Genomic DNA, 20,281 nt, shown 5'->3' on the forward strand with positions numbered 1-20,281 from the left:
GCTATTCACTTTACAGAAATAATGCTGAGAACCCTAAGCCGGCAGGTCGGCCAGGAGTGAGAACAAATTCTCAGTGCCAACTTTAAATATCGACCACACATGTCACTTAGGAGAAATTTTAATATATATATAAGCACATTTACTTTAAATCTGATGGGCTCTGTTATTCTATTCTCTCCTGGCCCAATGCCTTGAAGAGCGAATCCAAATAGATAATGTGCTACTCATATAAAAAACCAGGCTCCTTCAAACTGAAGGAAAGCATGAGGATTCCCTCGTATCAGTGGACCAGAACTTTGGTAATAACTGTCAGTCAAAACATATTATATTCTGGGAACTATATTGAAATTCAGTGAAACATTACAGAGATAGCTTCCTTTCATCTACTTACACTCTTGGGATAACTGAATTAGCATCTCTTCTCTTCCTTACTGAACTCCCTAACAGCTTTGGAAAATTAAATAACCCAGGGCACAATTAGGGGTTGTAAATAACTTTGTTTTAGGTGGGGACCCCCACTTTCCTTTATTGTGGAGACCGGCGATCTAAGAACACTTGCACCTACTTATAGCCGGAGAGGGAAGGGGAGAAACAGAGAGAAGTGAGAGGAGAAGGCCTGTGATGATTGCCCGGATTTCAACGGAGAAACCAGCTGATATCTGTTGTTGCAGAAATTAGCAAAAATGGACGAGGAGCAGCTTTCTCTTTATATGGAAACTCCCACTCCTGAGGCATCCAAGACAGATCATGCCAACGGCGATGGTAAATACATTCACTTTCTATAAACAGTAAATATATTAAATTTCACTGAAGTGAACCGTTTTGAACTTGTTGCAGATCCATGGTACCAAGTAGGTTTCATTCTGGTAACTTCAATGGGCAGTGCCTATGTGTTAGCATATTCATATGTTGTAATGGTTCCCCTGGGATGGTTAGGAGGCACCGCGGGGTTGGTAGTATCGGCCATTATATCCCTGTATGCAAATCGCATGCTTGCTCGCCTTCATGAAACTGGAGGAGTCCGACATATTCGATACCGAGACCTCGCTGGTCACGTTTATGGTATGTAAACAAAAACTCTGCATTTTTTTTGCATCTACCACACATGCCATAATCCATCTGCAGCATTTGCCATCAAGGCCAATCTTAGCAAGGATGCATCGAATAAATCCCGCAATACAATATTTTAATTTCCGCAATCCAAATTTATAATTTTAAAATTCAAGCTAATAATTTCCAGCAATCCAATTTTAAAATTGGAAAATTTATTATATGTAGAGTTCGGAAAATTGATTATAGAAAACCTCAATATTCTTTTGTTACAATTGTGATCAAGAAACTATGAAAACTGATAGCAAATCTAAAAACTAAATACCCCAAAATTCTTTTGTTACAATTGTGATCAAGAAACTATGAAATCTGATAGCAAATCTAAAACCATCAAATTTAATTAATAGATTTAGGTTTAGTAGGCTGAGGAATTGTTCGAAAAGTTATGGAAATTCTGGTCATATTTAAATAAAATCCAGCGAAATTTTTTGTGAATTATCGAAAACACTTATTAATTTTTTTTAATATAATTAAACATTTCTTTGGTAGATAAAGGTTATATATAATTGACATTGAAGAGGATGATAACAAGTTAATAATTATTTATTTAATATTGAATGATAGTCAATTTGTTTATATAATGCTCATATTATAGTACACATGTCATGTCATTAAAGTATAGATTGAAATAATGAGAGTTGTACAAATGGTACACATGTTATTTTTACATATTTTTTCAAATTTATATTTTTTAATTATTTTTTGTAAATTAAAAAATAAAACCCATAAAAATGATCTATTCAATATTTTACACCTATGAGAAAATGGAATTTTTGAATTTAATTACAAACCATTTGTGTTTACGGTACATAGTAACTAATATATAATGTTATTTTTCAAATTATTTATATTTATTGTATATCGTAATTATTGATATAGTACATAGTAATTAATAATATAGTACAGAAAAGTCAATTCTTGTCATCATCACACAATAAGAGAGGAGACATTTCAACCAATCATATTTGAGATAAATAGAAATAAATTTTATTTTAAAATAATAAATTTAATTTCATAATGTTAAACTTTGGATAGATTTTAAATTTTTTTCATCAAAACAAAACTAATAACAAATCAATAAAAAACTGAATACGTTATGTTATACCATGCCAACAGCCGTATAATAAGTTTATGCATATAAAATATAAATAAATAACTTTGCTTTTAGTAAGTCCTCTTCATCTTCTTTTTTTTCTTGATTTTGATTTTAATTTGATAATAAGAGCTTAGATAATGTTTCTTAGTGACTTTGAGTTTATAAATATTGTAATAATAATTAACTTTATTTTTAATAAATATTTTTTTAATTAACTTTGATAAAAAATCATTAGAATATAAATTTAAGTAATATAATCGGAGTTGTCTTTAGTGTCATTTTTTGGAAGTTTTCCCGGCGGATTTTTCCGGTCTAATTTATCTAAAATCCGTCAAGAATCATTGAAATCGGAAGTTCCTTAGGAGTTTTTCATGGTGCTGAATCTATATACAATCAAAAAAATAATTTAAATAACATAAATCAAGATTTCACATCAAAATTTTCACCAGATTCCAGCACAAAAAACTCCAAAAAAAATCGCATCATAAACAACTCCAATATAATATATACAATTTTAATTATTAAATTTAACTATATAATAAAAAACACAATTAAATAATAAAAATCGTAATCCTTTCGATTATTATAATACTAAATTATAATAATAATAAAAAAATTCAATTTTCATAATCAAATTAAAAAATATATTTAAATAATAAAAATCACAATCTTCCTATAAAAAAAATGTATACCGCTAAATTAAACCAAGTTTAATTTTGTCAACAAAAGTAAAGTCTCGGGACGATTCTTATTCGTAATTTTTAGTATTAGTTTTTAGTCACGATTCTGATGGTCTTCTATCACTTTTTGTTTGGATTCTTGTCTGGTTTTTTTATACTATTATTTGTTTTTGTCATGGTTCTGAGAACTTGTATAAGAGGCTTTATGTTACTGTTTCTGTGATGACACTTCAAAACTTTTGATAAACATGTATTTATAATATAAAAAGAAATTGGATTAGGGTGTTTTTAATTAATCTCAATAAATTTGTCAATTTTATAAAATATTTTATTATTAAAAAAATTAATTGGTTTTCTAGAACATTATGAACAAAGAGTATTCAATATGCTTCTATATTGGATTTTATGATTTCATATAATTAAAAGGATTATTGGGAAGAAAAGCCTTTGATATATTTTTGATATATCTTTTATATGTAGATTAAGGGTAAAAGGAATAAGTCTTATATGGAAAATTATACTTAATTAAACTATTTTATTGTGTTTATGAGATATTTAATTTTTAATCTAAACAATATATTAAAATGAATCATTTTTATTTGTGTTATATTAAAAATCATGGTTGTTAATATTATTAATTATTTGAAAGTAGAATTTGTTTTTATGTAAATAATTTATTTTTGAAAACAAAAGAAAGTGACAAAGGAACTTGTGAATAGACATGTAGCCTATTGGTAAATAAAGAGTGGTAGATCCTTGATATATGTGAAGGAGTGTAAATAAAGAATCCATGACTTAGAAGAACAATGCATGATTAATTACATTGAATCAAGTATTGCATATATTTTTCCTAATTTTTCTAGTTATTGAAACTTTTTATGAATATTTAAAAATTTACAGCTTTCTTCTTTAATCAAACTTTTCTTTCATCTTAATTTCCAAATAAGCTCTCCCTTCAAGAGTTCAAGTGGTTTCTTTGGGCTAATTTCAATAATGGAGCTTGATTACTTAATTGGTCCCTTTCTCATTATTCAAGTGGATGTCATGGCCAATTTCATGACAATTTTGCAATAGTAAATGGATTCCATTTCCTTCCACTTCCCATCTCCTTCATTAGCATTCTTATTGTAAGCATTTTTTGAATAGAAAGATTTGTAGATGAAAACAAGAAACTTAGGACAATGATTTTGTAATCCCGACTCTTGCATTTTTTAACTAATATAATGGTTGTTTCATATATGAATTTTACAGTCCCCAGCATTGGAGCTACCATTTGATTAATGAATTATTGGATTTATGGTGAAATTAGAATCTAGGTTATTTCCACTAATCAATAATAAATTCAAGAAATCTATGTTGGTTTACCTATATCATTTCTTGTCTTATATAATGTTAAATGAGTTAATGGATCAATGCTTGTATTTCCCATAGGTATTCAATCTCATGAATATGTTCTAGGAAAGTAGTTCCATGCCACCCATATTTTTTCTTTCTAATATATTTTCCTACCTTAATGAAATTTTGGTGCCCATAGTTCAAAAGATCATTCCTATGGTTTAATTTTGTCACAACCCCTTGTTGGTTGCGCCCCTTTTGAATTTCATCCAAATTAGAATTCAACATCCTATTCACATTTGGGTGAATAGTAGAGATTGACTTCATGCATAAATTTTCTATGTTATAAATCAATTAATGCCTTCATTTGTTAACTAGGTTATCCTTCGTTAAAAAAACATAAACACTTTCCTTAGGAAATATTGAGGTTAATCTCCTTATATCCCAAGAACAAGATTGAAGGCCTACAATGGTGTACGAAGGTGCATTTTGCACATTATGCGCTATATTTTGGCACCTCTATGAGAGACAGTGGACAATGTGGGGATAGCATAGGAACAGAAAATGAGGGACCCATTCTAGTATATGACATTTTTGTTCTCTAGTCAAAGAGAGAATGAACTACTAGGTGATATTGACACATAACATCTTTCAATGGGTCTATTTATTGAATCAATTACCACCTATCATAGACAAATATATAGTTGTTACTCTGTAGGGAAATATTGGTAAGTGATCCTTTCTCTATAAATCTAAAGACTCTTCCAAGAAGCCAGCCCATAATGTACAAATCTGGGAAGTGTTCATTGCAATAATCTAGTTCCATATTCATTGTCAGAAAATCCAATTCTAAAGGATGTCCAGTGACTCGAATATAAAGTTTTGAACAAATATGGTAATGAAGACAAAGGAATTTAAGCCTCTAGGCCCACATATAGGTAAGAAATTAAACTATATTATTCATTTTCTACTTCCATAAAAGGGTGTGTTGATATTCTTATGCTAATTCACATTCCATAGTAATATATGACAGATAAAACTTTGGGCGTGTGGCCTTTCTTATCCCACCTTAATAAATTTATTAGGAGGACCCATCTTTTTTGAACAATCTCGGAAATTAATTATCATGTTATATCATAAAGCCCCACTTGGGAAGAAGATTACTCCAAGTTGTATCCAGATAAGAAGATAGAAACCACAACACATCAGTGTAAATATCCTAGTAACCACTGTAACTTCTACAATATTGATGGTCACATAGAGGAGAAGTGATGGAAATTACATCCATATCTCAACCCAAAGAATTGAAAGAAAGATGGAAGAAGAAAAATATTATAGCTACATATTTGAGAAATAAGGTAGAAAGCAACTTGGACATGAATGGAAATATTGTCTACACATTAGTACAGAAGGAGATGAAGCTAAGTAGCCTTAAACAATAGGGAGAGAATGAGATGAACAAACTCTTCCATATAAATATATAGGTCAAGAAGACAAAATTTAATGCTCTATTTGACTCAATATCACTGGAAAAAATCATTGCAACAGATGGTCGACAAACTAAGATTGAAGGTTTGAGATCATCTTAGAGAATATCCATTGGGATGGGTCAAAAATCTTGTAGAAATCAAGGTAACAAAGTAGTGTAAGATATTTTTTTGTGTAAGTGCTAATTTTATTAAAGCAATAGAATTGGATGTAGTTCCACTTGATGTATGTCGAGTGGTGTTTGGGAGTGGTGCAATTTTCATGTGGAGAGCCAACTTGTATCACCTCATCAAGGAAGGAAAGTCCTTCATCATCAATGCACACAAAGGAAAGTATAAAATTTCATTGGTATGTGCCAACCAAGCTAAAAAATGATTAGTTCTAGCAAGAAGTGTGTTTTATTATTTCTAAGAGAAAAATAGTCTATAGAAAAGTCAATGAGAGTAAAGGCATCCTTGGAGGAGTGCACTAAGGAATAGACAAAACAATTGGAAGAACTGCTACAACCATATAGTGAAGTGTTCCAAGAGCCTAAAGGGCTACTTCTTAGGAGGAAAGTGGATCATATGATCCAACTATTACAAGAGTCTCCATTACAAAAAATTGGGTTGTATAGGTAGTTTGTTTTAGAAGAAAATGATGTGAAGAAGTAGTTGTAGAAACTATTAGAGAAGGGTGTTATTTAACCAAGTACCTCACCATATGGGTCACCCATCATAATTGTCCCTAAGAAGGATGAGACTCAGTGAATGTGCATCAATTATAGGGTGTTGAACAAAATTATATTAAAGAATAAATACCCCTATCCAAGATTTATGATTTATTACATTATTTTTAGCAATTGAAATACTTCATTAAGTTGGATTTAAAATTTGGTTATCACCAAGTTCAAGTCGAAGAAGAAGATACTTGAAAAAATGCCTCCAAAACTAGACAAGGATTGTATGAGTGGTTAGTCTTGCATTTTGGTCTAATGAATGTGCCAACTACATTTATGAGATTAATGAATGACATATTGTGCCCTTTTCTAGATTCATTTTTTATTATTTATTTGGACGATATACTAGTATACAATTCTACCTAGGAGGAGCACATCTCACACTTGATGTACATGTTAGAGACATTGAAGAAGCACCAAATATTAGAAAATCTCAAGAAATGTGATTTTGCACAACAATCTTCAATGTATTTAGGATATGTTATTGGTGTAGGAGAGGTCGAGATAGATCATGTAAATATGGAGGCCATCATGAAAGTGGTTGGTTCCAACTAATGTTTTGAGGTCATGATTTTCGTTGGGGTAGCACAATACTTGAGGAAATTCATAGCCTCATTTTCAATAGTGCTTACACCACACCACACCATATCACTGAGTGGTAAGATTTTCAAGTGGGGAAAGTGTCATTAGAAGGCCTTTAAATAGGTGAAGAAGAAAATTAGTCAAGCATTGGTTGTATTACCAAACTTCTAGAATCCCTTTGAACTAATACAAATTCAAGTGGGTATGCTATGAGAGTAGAATTTATGTAGGGAGGAAGGCCTATATGCTACCATTCTAAAGTGTTTCATAGGGTGGTTCCCAACTACCCTGCCTATGAAAAGTAGTTATATGACCTAGTACAAGTTTTTAAGAAGTGGAAACACTATTTGATGGGATATGGGACAACCATCCTCATATATCAACATTCATTACAGTACTTGCAAGCCAGGGTAAGTTACAATAGACCAAAAATTATAAGTGGATGTAGTTTTTATGGTTGTTTCATTTAGTGATGAAGTACTAGAAGGGAAGCACAAGTAGGTTGGCCGACATGCTTTAAAGGCCACCCACATAAATAATTATAGCTTTGGGAACTTTTATGCACATGGAACCTTTCACCCATGATCCATATAGAGAGGCATATGCAAAGGTTGAGTAGTTTGGGGAGGTGTATCAATAGTTATAGGGCAAGAGTCATGTAGACAATGGTGGTAGCATAGTTGACTAACATCTCCAGAATGGGTTACTTTATAGGGTGGAAAAGTTGTATGTTCTTAAAGGTGAGTGATTATAGCTAATCATAGAGGCTCACATCTCCAAGGTTGTAGGACATTTTGGTGTAGGGAAGATAATTGACGATTTGCAGAGGTATCTGTACTAGCCTAGAAATGTGAAAGAATATGTAGCTAGGCTCATAAAGGGATGTATTACTTATTATACCAACAACTTAAATTATAGAAAATAGGGTTTATACCATCCCTTACATGTACCCATTCGTCCTTGGGAAAGCATCTCTAGGGACTTTGGAGAAGGTTTACCACCAATTGGGAAGAGGCATGATTCACCTACATAGTAATTAACAAGTTTAGCAATATGTGTGCTCTCATGCCTTGTAAGAACACCATCTATGGGAGAGAAGAAGAAAAATTGTTCTTTGGACATATCTATGTGCACTTTGGGATATCACGGAACATTATTCTAGACAAGGGCGCTAGATTTATTAGTGCATTTCGGACTACATTGTGGGAAAAGATGGACATAAAGTTGAAGAGGTCCAAAACATTCCATCCATAGATAGATGGGAAAAAAAGAGTAATCAATAGGAATTTTTTGTAGCTTATGAGGTGTTACAATTAGAAGAATCCAAAGACATAGGAAAACATTTGGTATACATACAACACTCTTATGACATAGTGGTATACAGTTTTATTGGTAAGTCCTCATTTGAAACTTGCTTTAGATATTGCCACCTTTACCATTGGATATTCCATATGGATAACAAGGAGTGTGGAAGGATCTCATAGGGTATTTTTTAAGGGTAGAGAAATTTGTTGAGAATATTAGGTATCCCTTTGCAAGTACATGAGGCACTAAAGAAGCCATAAGAAAAACACAAGGATAGGCATGATCAAAAAAGAATAAAAATGTTAATTAATATTATGGGGGTTTGAATTTGGAAAGTTTAGTCTACAAAATGAGTAGATGAGTGGTGGTGTAGATCACAAAATATATATTCATTGCAGGAGGCAAGCTCCATTCCTGTGGAGTTGAGGAGCTAAGCTCATGGCGAGGAATGAAGGGGGCACAAACCCCTCCTTCAAAATAGTTTTTTCAAGAGATTGAATTGGGGGTTCAGAGGTTGTAGACTCAATCTTGGAACAATAATGATTAGCCCCAGGCTCAAGTGTTGGGGGACCCTCTAGCAACAAACCACCAATGGGTGCAGTCTAGTAGAAAAAATTACAAAGAAAATGATTTCCAAAGGTTGTCAAAGATCCAAAATATGAGGTGAAATCCACCAAAATAGAAAGTTACATCCATTATATGAAATATCAAGCATTTATTTACAAATTCATTATATTTTTTACATTATAACAGGCTCTCATCAATTGGATCCAACAAAAATGGCATCCAAAAGGCCAAGTGGATTTGGAAGAAGGAACCAAAGGATTTTTTATAGTTATTTTCTCGAATTTGGAGGATCAATCAAAGGTTTTTGAAGGAGGGTCGCATTTCATCAATAACTTAGGGGTCTTCATGTTGAAAATTGTAACTAGATTCAATCTTCACAATGACCTAACTGTAATCATGACACTGTATATTATTTATAAAGAAAGATAAATTATATTTTATTTTGGAGTATGGGTTTCATACTAAAGTTTGAGTCAAAAGCATGTTTTTCATGCTTTTAAATTTTCTAGGTCTTTCTAGGATAAAAAAATAATATTGGTCATGTGTCATAGTCCCATTTGGACTCATTGTAATAAAGAAAGATATTTATTTTATCAAGAAAAATCCATTTTGTATCCCATTGAGACAAAGTTGGCCCAAGATCATATCAAGTTGGCCTAAGAGAGGGTTATTCGATCCCTCGAGAAGGCTATCAATACAAGGAACTCGACCTCATTTGATACACTCACTCATCTCAAGTTCGATATGCAATAGCGAAGAAGAGAAAGAGTAGCTGGGAGGACGAATAAGAGGAGCAGAAGTTGAAATATTTGGAAGGTTATATTTTCTTGTCCATAGGTGTGAAGCTTCCAGGGTTTGTGAAGCTACGAAATTGTAGGGACAAAATTCTAAGAAGCAGTTGAAGGGCCAAAATTTTGGGGCAAAGTTGCAGTAGGTCGAAATTTAGAAGCTGCCTTGGAGAAGATCTTATTGGGGGTTGACTTGGTGCTTGGTAGGGTTGTTGGATTTGTTCTTTGGGTCTTGGAAGTCCCTTTCTAAGCAAAATATAAAGAAAAGGAGAAGCATTTTTCTAGATTTTCCTATTGGAGAGGTTTTCCCCTAGCTTGGATTCTATATCTTGTTTGTTTTCTTTTTGTGATCTTCATTGTTTTGGTAATTGCTTGATGAACAAAGATATAATAAATTAATAAAAGACCAACACATATCACAAGTAATTATTAATTTAAGGAAAATCATCTATAATACACAAGTCTCAAGATTTTCCAACATGGTATCAGAGCTATGGTGCAAGAAGGAGACTGAAGATCACATCTTAGTTGGCACTATGGAAAGGGTTATAAGAAAGGGTTTCAAGTTTCTTGAAATCTTGCTACATCTATCAAGTATTATATATTGAAGATCATCTCCAAGCTTGCAAAGGAAGTAGTAGATGGAAGTTTGTTCTCTGCTTTATTCAACACTTTCAAGGATGAGAATGTAGGGGTTATTGACAGTGGTGCCTCCAGACATATGATGAGATAATGCAACAACTTCAAACCCTATCTAAAGGAAACTCCTCACATTCAATCGAAATTGGAGATAAGAAAATTCATCCAGTGAAAGGCATTGGATATACTTCGTTGGAGCTTGAGTCTGGTGGAAGAATTCACCTCAATAATATTTTATATGTTTCATATTTGAAGAAAAACTAACTTTCTATTTCTTGTCTAGAGGATAAGGGTGATGGAGGTTTTATTTTTTATGGCAAGGTTTTTGTTTGGGGTAAGGGCTCTAGTATTAATGATTCTAAGGTAACTGATATTTGTGAGGAGACATTATATAGACGTTTTACATCCCTATCTCATGCCCTAGTCCACTTGCATGTGAGTCCTTCTGAACTATGGCATAGAAGGCATGGAAACCTTCATTATAATATTTTTCCATCTCTAAGTCAAATGGTCAATTGCATCCCCGAATTGAAGGAAGAACATGAAGGGATTGTTGATGGCCAAAAATGACCTTCATCAACATCATTCGAGACCACCTGGTCAGGGCCCCAAATCAAACCCTTTTTCATTTGGCATGGTGTTTCCAACTGGTTATGGGACCAGTTACTCATTCTCCAAAGACTATCCTGAGTTCAATCTAACCTAATCTTACTTATCCTATGTCAAGACAATATTAAATGTTAATGTATTAGTATTTATCCTCTATGTTATGTTAAGTTAGTGTCAATCCTATGATACTATGTTATCTAGGTATTAATTTTATTCTAATATTAATGTTATGTTAGATATTAATGTGTTAATATAAGTCTCCTAAATAAGCTTATGTTAATTGTTACCTAATATTATATTGATCTGATCTACAATATAATTCTAACTAACACTATCCTAATACTATAATACAATTATTATACTATACTATGATTTAATATAATTGTATTGAAATTTAAATAAATGTTACTACGTATATGTTTCTAATTCCTTAATATTATTCCTAACACTAACTAGTAATCAATCCATTTATCAATGCAAGTGTCAAGCTAGGTATAGGAGATAAACAACCAATGTGACCCAATGTGAATAGTGAGAGGATGTGACAACGAAAGGTGGCACATCACATTTACACGACTAGTGTCGTCATGAATGTGGCAGGTAAGAAACAATATAGCCAGGAAAATGACAATCACAATGACCATAAAGGAGGATAGGCCAAAACATAATAAAGTCCTGAATAATCAAAAGCTCCAAAGCCCAACAATAAAGATCAGAAAAGTCATTAGTCACCAAAACGCCAAGAAAGAAAGGAGTTTTCCAACATGTAAGAAGGAGGGACCCCATTATTTTTCCCAAAAACAAAAATATTTGTGGGGTTGTGGCCACAACAATGGTGACTCATGGGGAAGAAGCAGTTATCTCTAGTTTCAAAGGAAATGGGTTTAATTTACCAAAAGGTTGAAGTGATAGATTCCGTGAAATCTGCAAACATTAAAACATTTCCCATGGGTACCACATCAATAAATCAAGCAATAGAAATTCTTAAAAAGATAAGTACTTGAAACAAGCTAAGTCTAAAACCATGAATCCAAATTTGAGGAAAATAATTAATTTTAAATTTACCTCATGTGAATGAAAAAAGAGGTACAAATAGGAAGTTTTAAGGAAAGTATACATCCATTGATATAGTCTCCCTTACCTGACATCGCTTCAGTTCCAGTGAGTGTCCATAGCCCCAACAAAGTTGTCTTAGTACTACACAAGCATAGCCCCGCTACCAGCAAGCCCGTTCAATATCCCGACGAGTTCACTTATGCTTCCCACACATATGTGCTCTCGACCTTCTTTTACCACCCTTTTGGTAAAATTTATTTAGAGAATTGCTTTAAGCAATTGGATGAAGAGGTTGGGGTGGTACGGGAGATTTTAAGGTAATGGGTATGATACTTATAAAGTTTAGACTCCCTTATCTTTCCCTACAACTATCAATTTAGATGTTTTTTAAGTGAAGAGGTGGGAAGGATGGGATTCATTGAATTAGACTCAATTCAATACCTTTCCTTGAAAACATGAACCTTATCACTTGGAAAAGATAAATGTTCCTCCACATAACAGATTTAATGTGAGAGGACTCAGAATTCAGTAAAGATTCCCCTTTAAGGTAAATGAAAACCCATTTAAATGGCAGAGTAAAAATTCCCTTAAATCACTATTGGCATTAAACCAACAAATCCCCTTTATTAGAAAGTGAAATCAAAATCAAAATCAAAATATAATGGTAAAAAATAGTGAAATAAAGGAAAAAGTAAAATCAAACCCTGCTAAACTATGAAAAATACAAGAAGCCAAAAAGAAATGAAAGAATGAACTATAAGAAAATTCTCACAAAACAAAATATAAAGGCTTAACTTATATTCTTGTAAAGAGATTTATTAATAAGGCTCTTATTCCAAAGCATGGTTGTGATTTACATTTGAGTGCTTTACTAAGAATTTTCTTTATTTCACAAAACTTGCTTGAAAACTAAACTTGCAAGCCTTAAAGATCAATTTTAGGAATAAGACTAACAATTAGTTTCAAAAGAGTATACATAAAATAAGAAGAAAAATTGGAAGAGGGAAAGGAAAATCATTGAATGCATTATGATGATTGTTTTTCACAACTGCTATATTTTAAGATGGATGTAATTTTCTATAAAAATCAAATATTCAAATCAAACTAGTGAAGACCTACACACGGAAAAACAAAACAAGATATAAATAAAGGAGAAAAGAAAAGTTGAAACTAATGGTAGATGAAAATCGACATGTACACATACCTAGACGAATATGAATACGATTTACCTTATATATCTTGTCATCCTCTCACGGAGGTTCTATAGGAAAAACAAATTACATTTTCCTCCAAATTTCCATATGTTGAAAATCATGAAATTATTAAATCTAAATGCTAAGCAATGCACTACAAGGATTTTTCACAAGACAAAATAAAAATCTTGTCATATGAATAGAATGCATGAAATAATATTGTATGCCAAAATTTGAAATTTTGTCTTATAATCTCTTTTATTATTTAAGCGCTTATTTAGAATGTAAATTCTAATCACAATGCAATTAAATTACCTTGAAATAAAAATGAGTAGTATATCAAGTTAACATCCTATTATATGGGTTTTGCCATTAATGATATAAAATTTTAACGAATGATAACCCACTATAAGCAAGATGATAATTGAATGAATGGTAAAGACTCATTCCTATTCATTAAAATACCATAATTGCTTTATTAAACTACACTAAGCTTAATCTATTCCTAATCTAATTCTACATAGGAAAAATGACTAGGTATAGAAATATTTTCAATGCAACCAAGCAAGCTCTTTATTATCTGCACAAATATACATTACATACATTAGTAAAAGTATCCAAACCAATGCTAAAATATGTACAAAAATCATAAAGTCGGCATACATATTAATTCCTAAAAACAAAGATAAAAGACATCGATAATTAGAAAAAATCCTATTGTAAGAATCTTCAAATTGTAAAATATGGAAAGTATTAACATCAATTATTTCTAGGAATTTACAAAAACCATGTTTTACATTGTGAGATATTGATTATAATAATGAAGAGAAAAATAAGGAAGATCCTTAAACGGACATATTATATGTACATAAGAATTAAGGCATTTGGTAAACCCATGATTATTTACAAAGGTAAAAGGGCCATCAGATGATTGTATCAACCAATTTATAACACAACAAGTTTCAAATTTAAGATATTAATGATTATCGAAAACATGTAATAAAAGTTAATGATCCCAATCATAATGAAAGGAAGTAGGTTTTTTCTTAGAAAATGAATAAGGAAAATATGTTATGATTGAAACAAATGATCTATATTCATAAATATCGGGATAATTGTTAAAGATCACATCATTTTCCCATGGTTTATTAGAATCATGATAGTATTGAATGTCATGAAAAGGATGAGTAAAAGTTCCTAAACTAGTATCAACAAGTAATTGATCATTTAGGGATACCACTTGAGTTTCATCATATATTTCATTCTTAAGAACTGAACTAGTAAATATTCCAAGAGGTTAACTCATGCTAGGATTATGTTGCAAATAATGATAACTAGAAAATAAATCATCATTTTGAATTTCTCTTGATAATTCATTAAATGATTTCTGGTTTAATAATGTGTCATATGTTGTCAAAATAGAACCTAGCTCATTTTCAGAAGAATAAGTATCATCATGATTATTCATTAAATCTTGATGCTCCCTATAATTTAATTCTATTGAACTTGACTCATTATCACAAACATAAGGTGGTACAGTAGAAGCACTTTCAAATGTAATATTTTCTCTTGATGTTGATGGTTGAGGAAGATTATTATTTTCATTTGAGGGTTCAATAGGATTAATTGTAGGATCAAGATTTGTTGATGGAGATTCATCTTTATGTTCATTAGTGATTATTTCATTATGTTCTTGAATAATGGAGATAACTTTTTCTATCAAAAATTTCTTAGGGGGTAAGTCATCATGAAAAAATCTGTAGCATAATGACTATAAATATATCACAAAATTCACTAATAGAGTCATCTTCATAGATTGTCAAGTTATCAAATTCTAAGCACAATTTCTCATAACTATAATTGTGATGTCCCAAAAAAATACATGCTTGAATTGACTTAGTTGGTAGCATCTTTTACCACTCATGTATCCTTCCTTGAAGCATGAGAGTAAATAACCTACAAATTGCATTGTCATTAGTGATGTTAAAACATCTACATTTATGTATAAACTGATCAACATGCTCTAAAGAAAAAATGTAACTCTCACCATCATATTGCAATTCAGATAAGGATTCAAGTTGTCTCTTGGGTATGTCTCTTGTAGGGTTTCGTGAGCTAAAAACATGATCTAAAGTAGGAATACATATAGGAGCCATAGTTAGTTAAAAACTTTAAAACCAAAACTCCACACAGATAATCTAGTTGTGGCCCTCTTTATAGCGCCAAAAATGTTGATGGCTAAAACTGACCTTCATCAACATCATGGGAGACCACCCAGTCAGGGCCCTAAATCATACCCTTTTTTGTTTGGGATGGTGGTTCCGACTAGTTATGGCTCAGTTAGCCACTCTCTGAATACTAGCTTGAGGTCAATCTAACCTAATATTACTTATCCTATGTTAAGACAATATTAAATGTTAATGTATTAGTATTTATCCTCTATGTTATGTTAAGTTAGTATCAATCCTATGATACTATGTTATCTAGGTATTAATATTATTCTAATATTAATGTTATGTTAGCTATTAATGTGTTAATATATGTCTCCTAAATAAAATTATGTTAATTGTTGCCTAATATTATATTGATCTAATCTACAATAAAATTATAACTAACACTATCCTAATACTATAATAAAAATACTATATTATAATATAATAAAATTATTATACTATGCCATGATTTGATATAATCATATTGAAATTTAAATAAATGTTATTATGTATATGTTTCTAATTCATTAATATCAGTCCTAACACTGACTAATAATCGATCCCTTTATCAATGCAGGTGTCAAGCCAAGTATAGGAGATAAACAACCAATGCGACACAATGTGAATAGTGAGGGGATGTGACAATGAAAGGTGCCACATTTCCTTTACATGACCAGTGTCACCGTGAATGTAGTGGGTAGGAAATAATCCAGCCATAAAAATGATAATCACAGTGACCATAAAGGAAGATTGGCCAAAACATAATAAATTCCCGAATCATCAAAAGCTCCAAAGCCCAACAGTAAATATCAGAAAAGTCATTAGTCACCAAGATTCCGGGAAAGGAGTTTTCCAACATGGAAGAAGGAGGGTCCCCATTATTTTTCCACAAAAAAAAATGGGTGGGGGTGTTATGGCCAGAACAGGGACCTATAAGGGATGTGCTCTAGGCAATAATGTAAATAAACCATTTGCAAGAAGTGATACTAGATCTACGGAAGTGTTAGATCTCATACATTCAGATGTATGTGGACCTATGACAATTAAGTCTCTTGGTGGGAATCAATATTATGTAACCTCCATTGATGATTTCTTAAGGAAGACTTGGTTATACCTTCTCAAGAACAAGTACGAGGTATTCAAAAAGTTTCAGGAGTTCAATAATGAAGTGGAGAATCTAACTGAGAGAAAGATCAAGACTATGAGGTCAAACAATGGTGGAGAATACACCTCCAAAGAGCTGATAGCTTTCTGCAAGGAAGCTGGGATCAATAGGAAGCTTATCACTCCTTATAATCCCGAATAGAATGGTGTGGATGAAAGGAAGAATAAAACTATTGAATAATGTGTCAGGGCCATGCTACATGATTAAGATCTCCCTTAATTCCTATGGGGAGTGGCATGTATGACAATTGTTTACTTGAAGAACCTAAGTCCTCACAAAATTCTCAACAACGTGACTTTGGAAGAAGCATTTACAGGAATTAAGCCAAGTGTGGATCATCTTCGAATATTTGGGTGTCTCGTGTATATTCATGTACCCAAGGAAAAGAGAAAGAATTTGGATCCTACTAGTCCAAAGGAAATCTTTGTTGGGTATAGTGCTTTATCAAAGGCGTATATAATCTATATTAATGAGGGTCATCAAATTTAAGTAATCAGGGATGTCATCTTTGATGAAAGTATAGCTCACAAGAAATCAAATGATGTTCTTGTTGACTCTGATGAAGAAGAGATACATGTCTTTGAGGATATGTCAAGGGAAAATAATGGTCAATATCAGAAATCTACTCAAGAAGATTTTGAAGGTCCTAGTGAGCCTATACAAAAAGTAACCATTACAAAAAATCGAAAGAGGCCAAATTGGTTGAGAACTGCTCTACAAGAAGTAGAAGGACATATGACATTGGGGACCTCTAGGGAAAGTAAAAGATCAAAATGGTATTCCAGGTATGATTCATATATGACAAAGCTCATTGAAGTGGAACTTTCCTCCTATGAATATGCAACTAAACATCAAGAGTAGAGGAATGCTATCCATGAAGAATAGTAGTCCATAATGAAGAATGATGTCTAGGAAATTGTCCCTAGGCCAAGTGACAAATCTATAGTCACTTCAAAGTGGATTTACAAGATAAAGTGCATTGTAGATGGGCGCATTAATAAATACAAGGAAAGGTTTGTAGAAAGAGGCTTCTCACAGAAAGAAGGGATTGATTACAAGGAAACATTTTCTCCCATAGCTAGATATGCAACAATAAGATCGCTTGTTTTGTTGACTGCTACTATGGAATGGAATATCCATCAAATGGATGTTAAGCCAACTTTCCTAAATGGGACCATTGATGAGGAGGTTTACATTAAGCAGTCTCAAGGATTTTAAATAAATCAAAGGGAGACGCAAGTCTGTAGGTTGAATGAAGCTCTAAATTGCTTAAAGCAACCACCTAAAGCTTGGTATGCAAGAATGGATGTATACCTATTGAGACTTGGTTTTACCAAGAATACTCTAGATCCTAACCTATATATCAGGGTGGTTTAGGGTGAAGTAGTTATCATACTCTTATATGTGGATGATCTACTAGTCATAGGTGTAGAGCACTAGATTCAGGAATGCAAGAAGCAGTTATAAGTTGAGTTTGATATGAAAGATCTTGGGATTATGCATTATTACATGGAACTAGAAGTATGGAAAAATCCATGTGAGATATATCTTGGACAAGGTAAATATGTGATCAAGATACTTTAGAAGTTTGACATGATGGACAACAAGCCTATGATGACTCCCATGATTATGAATTTAAAGAAGTTGTGGAGTTTAGAATCTAGTCCTGTGGATCCTACTTGTTACAAACTGTTGATTGGGTCCTTGATGTATCTAGTAAATACAAGACCAAACATTTGTTTTGTAGTAAATGTCCTTAGTCAGTTTCAGATGGACCCAGTCAACTGTTTGTAGTAGTTTCAGTTGATTGGGTCCTTGATGTATCTGGTAAATACAAGACCGAACATTTGTTTTGTAGTAAATGTCCTTAGTCAGTTTCAAATGGAGCCAAAAAATGATCATTGGATTGCTGCTAAGCATATCCTAATATATTTGCGTGGAACCATACATCACTGCCTCTGGTATACTGGTAAAGAAATCCAACTCATGGGATATACAGATTCAAATTGGGGTGGAATTGAGACAAATGGAAGAAGCACAATAGGTGGATGCTTCAACCTAGGGTATTCCATGGTCTCATGGATGAGAAGAAAGCAGGATACAATTTATTTGAGTAGTGATGTTAAATATGTTGCTGCAAGTGAAGTCTGTTGGGAAGAAATTTAGTTCAGGAAGTTGTTATCAAACTTGTTTGAATGACCACTTAGACCTACATGAATACATCGTGCCAATAAAAGTTGCATAAGATTGATGGAAGACCCGGTGTTTCATGCTAGGAAAAAGCATATAAATAATAAGTACCACTATGTCACAAGCTTGGTACAAGATGGGGTCATGGAGTTGCACTATCTACCTACAGATAGATAGTCTAATAACCGGGAAGTTGATTGGTTGAGTGAGTCACTCTCGGCACGAAGAGATGCCAGATTGGCCCTTGCTTAGGGGGATAAGGGGCAGGGACAAATTCAAACCAAGCTAGGGGATATAGATCTACCAAGTGGTCTGAATTAGTTAGGGGAGTGAGTTCATACTTCCCTCACACACTTTCACATATCTAGTCTAGGTGGTAGCTAGCTAAAGGATGCAAAAGGGATTTCCCTTTATATGACAAGAAATCTAACCTTTATTGAGGAGAAGGAGGTAGATGATTAACCTGAGTATCAAGGAGAAGGAGATGGATAATTGACCAGAGAGAGTGGCTTCATAAAGCAAGATTATTCATTTATGTTTCTCTCTGACTTTTCTCATTTCAGGTTCCTTCTCAATTGTCGAATAATGTGAACGTGAGAGTGTGGCCAAATATATATGGGCTTAGTTTCTCCTTTAAAATCGCACGATAGAACTTTGAAAAGCCATCTAGGAGGGAATATTTAGTTCAAGGATTTATTTTGTTCAATGGTTCCACACTCTTCATACCCTTCCTCCTTCCTATTCATTCGTGGAGCCATGCGAGCAATTAAAGTCACAACACTTGTCATTCATTTCACCACATCAATTGTAACACCCTCCTCCCACATTTACCCAAGTTAACCAGTCTGTTGGGGTAAACATGTGATGAGAGGCTACTATGATCTTATTCAAATCCCCATGTACAGTTAAGAAAGTGGAACTAATAAAACACAACCAATCTGACCTTCTACACATGTTACAGAACCTCCAGGATCCAACCAACCTTTCCAGGTGACCAACCCTTGAGGCAACTTAACATTTTACTAACCTAGAGCCTCAGTCACTCCCATGACATGGGAATGCATGCAAATGGGACCCTCCATTCGCTCCCATAGAAAGGACATGCCAGCGACTGGTGACATTTTCAACTAAATCTGAGCCTGCGATCTCAGATTTTGTGCCACTTTTTTAGGGCTAGGACTCAGGCCACTTCCCATAACTCCATGAAACTTTCATAAATGAAAAATAACATTGGGACAATGATACTAATGCAAATACTTGAACAAAGACTTTATTGGATCCCTACTAGCCATGATAGGAATTTAATCAAACATGTCACAAATATTTATTCTACACGTCATAACAACAGATCTATGCATAGGGGTCTCATACTTATTTGAGATTCGTAAAGAAGCATTGTTGCCTTCTCATAATAGTTGCATTATCATCTATTAGGTCATATTAGGTCATATGTTCATTGTTCATTCATTTACTAATCAAAACATGATGAGATCCATACATCATCACTGTCATAAAACATACTCATAACCATCATATAAACAATAGAA

The 20,281-nt window shown here is 32.9% G+C and overlaps 1 protein-coding gene across 1 annotated transcript in view; it reads left to right on the forward strand.

Moving 5' to 3' along the window:
- Nucleotides 1-319: 319 nt before the first annotated feature.
- The window catches only part of LOC149151940 (putative proline transporter 2), a 96,961-nt gene continuing 76,999 nt past the window's right edge, over nt 320-20,281 (forward strand). Inside the window, exons 1-2 of the mRNA XM_089441398.1 lie at nt 320-762; nt 838-1,062. Coding sequence (XP_089297524.1) covers nt 684-762; nt 838-1,062 — 304 coding nt within the window. The 5' untranslated portion in view covers nt 320-683. The remainder of the gene's footprint in view (nt 763-837; nt 1,063-20,281) is intronic.

The sequence above is a fragment of the Pinus tabuliformis genome, chromosome 9 (genome assembly GCF_031772625.1).
Source record: "Pinus tabuliformis cultivar Carrire ecotype Pingquan chromosome 9, CPIR1, whole genome shotgun sequence".
NCBI lineage: Eukaryota > Viridiplantae > Streptophyta > Pinopsida > Pinales > Pinaceae > Pinus > Pinus tabuliformis.